The 7,027-nt window shown below is 37.0% G+C and overlaps 1 protein-coding gene across 1 annotated transcript; it reads left to right on the forward strand.

The window, feature by feature from the left end:
- Window positions 1-2,179: 2,179 nt before the first annotated feature.
- Window positions 2,180-3,279, forward strand: LOC137244195 (chymotrypsin-1-like). The gene has a single exon (XM_067772842.1). It carries the CDS (start codon window positions 2,202-2,204, stop codon window positions 3,030-3,032), a length of 831 nt encoding a protein of 276 aa, XP_067628943.1. The 5' UTR covers window positions 2,180-2,201; the 3' UTR covers window positions 3,033-3,279.
- The last annotated feature ends 3,748 nt before the right edge of the window (window positions 3,280-7,027 follow it).

Below are 7,027 nucleotides of genomic sequence, written 5' to 3' on the forward strand. Positions count from 1 at the left end.
TGAATTATGCTCTAAGAGAGCAGATGTAAGCGCCGACTTGTAAAAGCACTTTCAATCCATAGGATATACACTTTTCGACGTCAAGCTTTTCATGTGGTTTTTATTACTCGCTTTTGACGTGCACGCTCATATCTAAATCTGCTTCCAGTGTCGACTGCCTACTATCATTTGATCGACCTTGTTGCGTGTTTTTAATAGTGGGACAACCATGTCATTTAATGGATTTTTTGAGATCTTAAACGAATGCTGGATGTTGCAATGTTTCAGTATCAATTAAATAGGGCACGTCCCATCGTGAAGACTTAAGATCAAGATCGAATTTTACATCATGGAGGGACAGCACTCGCGTGTGTGTAAACTTCTAAAAGCTTTGTCACGTCTTATAACCGCTCATGAAAAAGGCTCGAAAGGGCGGAGTTCATAAGAGAAGGGTCCTACTTCAAATCTTCCAATTTTTATGTAAGTTTGCGTTTAGGATTTCCGTCATTGTTTCTGATGCGTCAAGAGGCTGGGAATAGTCGTAACATGACGGTTCGAAATCTTCTCGCTTCCAAGACAGTGGTAAGTTCACTGCCACTCTTACGTGGCCAGGCCACCGAAAAAGTGATGATTTTACATTGGCTTACAGTTTACGGATCCCCCAGTTGTTTGGCGCATCCGCTCACAGATTACTGATTCACCAGTAGTTTTTGGGCATGGATCCATGATTCTACCGGTTATATTAAGAAAGTTAACGAATTGCCTGTCGGTAAATTTGATAACAATCAATCACTATTCACCATCACAAATAAACCACTCACCCATCATTTAACGTTTACCAGTTCCAACGTTCTACATATCCTGGAAACCTTTGCACCTAATAACCACTAATCGTTCTACCGTCCTACGGCCGATAATCAACCACTCAAAGAACGACATTCTGAGTACAAGTTAATTAGTCTGCCATTCACCCTTCACCAATTCCACCAGTAGTTATGCTTACGTTTTTGCTAACCTCATGTCTTTGATATAAGCCAGCCGTTTCACGTCACAATGTGGACCTTTTTAACCACCACCTTGCCACCGTCTATAGACTTATCTGCATGCTTCTCCTGTTACCTTGAATACATCACTTACTAATCTATCTTTCTATTATCATCATTAATTGGCACTTAACCGCCTAAGAGATTTTGGCCGTGAAGCCAGCTATCCCTATTTCGTGAAAACTGACGCAAATTGTCAAGTCTTCCTCCACTTGCCTCTCAACTCAGTGGAGGTCACTCCCTTCCTCTGGTTCCAAACTACGATGTAAATGGAAACACATTCTTGGCCGGAGCGTCTTCATCTATTCGCATAACATTACCTAGCCAGCGAAGCTTTTCGGCGGTTATTTGCAGCACTATCGTCATATCTGCGTAAAGCTCATACAGCTCATCATTATACCTTCTTCGATATTCGTTTTCAATATATGGGACAGGATAACTTTTCTCTCGAGCACTCCAAGAGCCTTCTCATCTTCTGCCGACACCTTCCATGATTCCATGATGGAACATACATCAGAACAGGCATGATAACTGAATTGTAGAGCGCGTTTTTTGTTCGTCGGGAGTGAACTTTACTTTTAAATTTCCTACTCAGTTCAAAGTAGCAGTTGTTGGCAAGAGTTATTCTCCGTTTGATTTCTAAGCTGACATTGTGTTTGCTGTTAATGCTGGTTCCCAAATAGGCAAAATCATTTACAGTCTCGAATTTATATCCGTCAACAGTGACGTGGCTGCCAAGACGTGAATGCCCGATTCTTTCTTGGATGACAGCAAGTAATTCGTTTCGTCCTCACTTTTTTTGCTTCATATATCCATCATCGCTATTACAACTCTCCATCCTGGTGTTTATCTCACGCATAAAACATCCCTGCATTGGCTGAGTGTTACTCCAGGTTTCGACGAAACCCTGTCCGAATATTCTAGTCTGTTTGCCGCACTGTGAATACCTACATCGAAACTATTTATGCAAATTTATAAATGCTTTGCTTTTTCGCAGCAGGCCATTTGCTTCGGCTGTATGAATGTCATTGACAAGTTAGTGATAAAGCACCTCATGGGTCTCTTGGAATAACTTTTAGTAAAAAAGTACGCCCTTTCATTTGGAAACTTGCTTCAGTATATAAGTACAGTTACCTCATTCACTATCGTGCAATTCAGTTAACTCAAAACTAAAACAAAATGTGTCAACCAAAAACAATCACATTGGTGATATTCCACTGCGCTTTATTAAGTGCGGTCATGGGCGACGATTTTGCGGTAACAAAGGACGAAGATGAAATAATTTATCCACCACAATCAAGCCCACGTATTGTGGGTGGAGAACCTGCACCCGATGGACTGGCACCATATCAAATTTCCATGCAAAATTTAAAGGGCCGCCACTTTTGCGGTGGCGCAATCATCGATGAACAATGGATCATTACGGCCTCACATTGTGTTGCGGGCGCAACTCCAACAAAAATTCAAATACTCACAGGCTCACAAAATCTAAAAAATAACAGCGGAAAATATTATTATCCCGATCGTATTGTAAAGCATAGCAACTACAACAAACCACCATATGCTAATGATATTGCGCTTCTACATTTGAACGATTCTATTGTTTTCGATGATCATACGCAGGCTGTGAAATATGCGCATGCGCAATTGAAACATGATGATGAACTTGTGCTGACCGGTTGGGGTTCGATGACGTTGGGTGGCGCAACACCGGATATCTTACAAACACTGACGGTGCGTGTTGTGGCTTACGAAAAATGTCGTGCTTCCTATCCTGATAATTTATCGAAATATGTGGATGTGGGTCATTTGTGTACGTTCAATGATAATGGTAAAGGTGCTTGTCATGGTGACTCAGGCGGTCCTTTGGTTCACAATGGCACTTTGGTGGCATTGGTCAATTGGGGTTTGCCCTGCGCTAAAGGTTACCCTGATGTGCATGCAAGTGTTGCTTATTATCATGATTTTATACGTACTCAGTTGAGTTCGGCTGCAGAAGGGGCAAAATAAAAAATGGTTTTGACACAAATAGAAATGGATTAAAAATAAGAAGTTATTTATGTTAATGCCGGATTTATCAGTGCGAGTTTAAACTCCAGTTAAAGTTGACTAGAGTTTAACCCTGCCAATTCGGCTGCTTAAGCTGAGATGAACAGGCAAAATTTTATGTTATCGAACAAAGTGGCAAGGTTAAACTCTAGTCAACTTTAACTAGAGTTTAAACTTGCACTAAAAACCAGGCATAAGAAATTTTAAATTTCAAAATAAAAAATTAAGGGTTATTTTACAAAAACCTACCTAACATATGTAAAATCTTTGCGCCAAAATGTATGCAATGCTTTTTTATGCATGCTCCCATATGTGAAGGTAACCCTGCAGGAAATTTTCACTTCAACGTTTAGGGTTTATCAGCACTACTCAAATACGCAAAGTGCTTGTTGACGGGGGTTAAATAAATAAAATAATTAAAAAAAATTGTTTAAGTTAAACGGTTTTATTGAAACCAATACTTACATGAAGTAATAATAATACTAAAAGCTAGAAAATAATTAGGTATGTCCGAGGTACTAGTCATCGCACTCCTCATCAATCTAGGGCGTTGATCAGACAATTAAATAAAAGCGTTAGGCGTAAAATTTCTTAAAATGTGAGGCGTAGCATAACATTATTAAGGTTCAGTTGATTATATATATGATTATCAATAGAAATTTTGCGCGTCCAACGCTTTTATTTAATTGTCTGGCCAACGCCCTAGATTGATGAGGAGTGCGATGAGTACTTAGTACCTAAGACCTACCTAATTATTTTCTAGCTTTTAGTATTATTATTACTTCATGTAAGTATTGTTTTCAATAAATCCGTTTATTTTAAACAATTTTTTTTTAATTATTTTATTTTCAATTTTTTAATCTTTATTTAATTGCCGATTATTTCTCATTCTATTTAGTTCATTTAGTGACTCATTATTACAAGGACTCTTTCCTGACAATTTGTTACAGTCTAAGTCCTCAATACATAATCCTTCCAAAGACTTTACTCGACTCTGCGCCACGTATGCTTGTTCCACCTACAACTTCAAAATATTTTGATGTCACTTCTACCGTAGTGTATGTAATATTTGTTCCAAATATGAGCCAAATCGGACCACAAATACGATTTTTTTAAATATTTCAATCCATGCGCCACCTATGGGAGTTTTTTTTTTTCTTATTATTGCATTGTCATCGGTTTCTGAACTATATATATTCCAAGTTTCAAGCTTGTAGCTTATCGGGAAGTTACTCAAATTTCAATTACAAAATTCGTGCCAGCCAGCCTGTCAAGTCAAGCTAAATAAAACTGTTTAAAAATAGTTGATTACCTTCAAATATAACCGAATTAATTAAACAAAAAATTAAAAACTTCAAAAACAGGCTGTTTGTATGTGTGTTCGCTGTCAACCAATCGTTCAAACCTTTGTTCGCCTAGAGCATTCTCCCACATCAAATGTTCATTTAAATCAAATTTTGAAAGATGCCATTCAAAGAGGCCCATAGACACCCAGAGAGTATTCCTGTAAAATTTTTTTACGGGAACTGGGCCAGAGACCTATCAATTCTAAAATATTATAAATAGGATGCGCCTTTATACATTAATAGCTTTCTGCCTAGAACATCCCATGTATGGTGCGATTTTCACTAGTTCGTCTGTATTCATCTTTTGCATACTTTTTTTAGGAAACGAACTCTTAGAAAATTTAATAGAAGAAGCTAGAGAAGGGCGGCAGTTATGCCTGTCGTAAGAGGTGACTAAACACACGCAAATGGTTTAAGCGGTTGCCAGCACAATTTATAGCTTCTCCAACCCAATTTCAACTCCACCTACCCTTGGAAATTCTATTTCATTAGCAGGCGAAACTCTGGCGACCACAAGTTCCTCATAAAATTAGGGGTTGGGCTGGAATGGCCCAGAAGTTCTAATGTGGTCATATTAAATGTTGTCGAGCTTGTAACTTAATGGTGCTTTTTGCTTTAATGTACCGGATCTATTTCCAGCAAAGCACCGCCAACTTCGATAGTACGCCTCAAAGCCTTCAGGGAGTTTTTGTATCGCTACAACAACAACCACAGACAAGAAAAAAGGTTTGCATACATTTTAATTAAAAAATATAAGCCATACATAGTTGAACTAAGGTATTAATATTGCGGGTCTTATGTAAGTTCGGCGGAAAAGTAAGGATCATGTGAAAAGGATTTAGGGCCATTTTCAACATCTTCAGTTCGCCTGTTATCTACAAATTATTGAAGTTTTCGTTTTCTCCATGACAACTGAAGCTACGCGTCTCAGTTAAGTCCAAGGTAAAAGTGTAAACAAAAGTGAGCTGTTTGGTTAATTTTCGACAATTATCGATTTAAGTGGGGCTTGGTCACCCTGTGTTGATGAAAACGAAAAAAACTGTTAGATTGCTATCCTCCAGCTAAAATCATACTTAACTGGAGATGGTGAAAACGGATCGTAGTGTTTCCGTATGAAGGACACGAAAGAGGTAAATAATATAAATATTGTTTAAAAACTAAAAAACACGCAAAAATGGTGCCGTTTTAGTATCTACAATCCACTTAGATATTTGATGTTGATAACACCGTAGACCAGTGGTTCGTGCTTCCGCTATCAAGCACAACTCGTTTTGTAGCGAGTTATTTAATAGAGCTGGATTTCGATTCGATTCTTAATCGATTTAATCGATCTTTTTTTTAGGAATGTAGAATCGATTTTTTTTTAATCGTTCGATTCTTTAGGCATCGAAGTTTTCATCACTATATACTTTACGGACGATTGAGGAAATACATACAGAATTTTTGGTTTTATAAATTTTGCTTTATTGTATTGATGGCTTCGAAAGAAAGATGAAGAAATTTCTTCGCACTTCTGGCAAGCTATATATTGAACATGTGTTTATCTATTTTGTGGTATGATATTGTGGAATTCAATCTTATAAGTAATCCAAAGTTTCGGAGATCTGTTGTCTGGAAGTACTTTAGTCAAGTGCAGGGCGATTCCGCGAAATGCAAATTGTGCGGAAGAAAATGTAAAACAGGTGGAAATACAACCAATTTGTTAAATAACTTGAAGCGGTCACATCCAATGTTGATGGAAATTTCATCATAAACAGCTCTTTTATTGAACCTAATAACAACAACATAAGGAAGTCTCAGTCTGTAGATGAGCGAAAAAAACAACTGGATTGTGCTTTGATTAGAATGATTGCTACAGATATGCAACCCTTTAGGATTGTCGAATATAACGGATTCAGATCACAATACTTGGATTCTCGGTATATTTTGCCTTCACGAGTAACATTAAGAAAGACACTTTTAACAAATATATAAAATCAATACGTTTTATGACATAGACAGCAGCAAACGCGAAAACAGAAGTGGCAATTTATATGAAATTTCGTCAATTAAATTCCTTATTCCTTTTTATTTTCAATAAGCTAAGAAAATAGTTCCATAAAGTTATTAACTGAAACTACGCAAACTATGATACAAATTGCCGTATGTTGTCAATTGAAAGTTCCGTATACCTCATTGATTAAAATGCTGCAAAACGTATACTGAGAACATGTTACCTTACGTATGTATTAAATACTTCCTTTTTATATGACGCTGAACATAGATCGATTCTAATGCCGTTAACGAAGCGAGAATATTATACATATTGCAATAATAAGTATTAAAGAAGAAAGTTTTGGGATAGGTCCTTGGAGCGTAATTAATAAAACACGTTTTAATATAATTGAGTTTATTGAAAGACTAAAAGAATATTGTGCATAAGAAATACAATACATCAAAGGAGTAATAAGATGTAGAGTTGCATTTAAAGGTACGATCTATTCGTGTTGTAATCCTGAACTGGTTACTTTTCAACACTCTTCCTCAACACGAGTAGGTCGTTTACATATGCTTTGAACTCAAACCTAACAATTTTACAAATTTCTCATGTTTAGTTTTATTTAAATTCTT

This window comes from Eurosta solidaginis, chromosome 1 (genome assembly GCF_040869045.1).
Source record: "Eurosta solidaginis isolate ZX-2024a chromosome 1, ASM4086904v1, whole genome shotgun sequence".
In the NCBI taxonomy this organism is placed as follows: Eukaryota; Metazoa; Arthropoda; class Insecta; order Diptera; family Tephritidae; genus Eurosta; species Eurosta solidaginis.

Bases quoted from the DNA above. Each gene is read 5' to 3' on its own strand.
- LOC137244195 (XM_067772842.1), top strand. From the start codon at position 2,202: ATGTGTCAACCAAAAACAATCACATTGGTGATATTCCACTGCGCTTTA.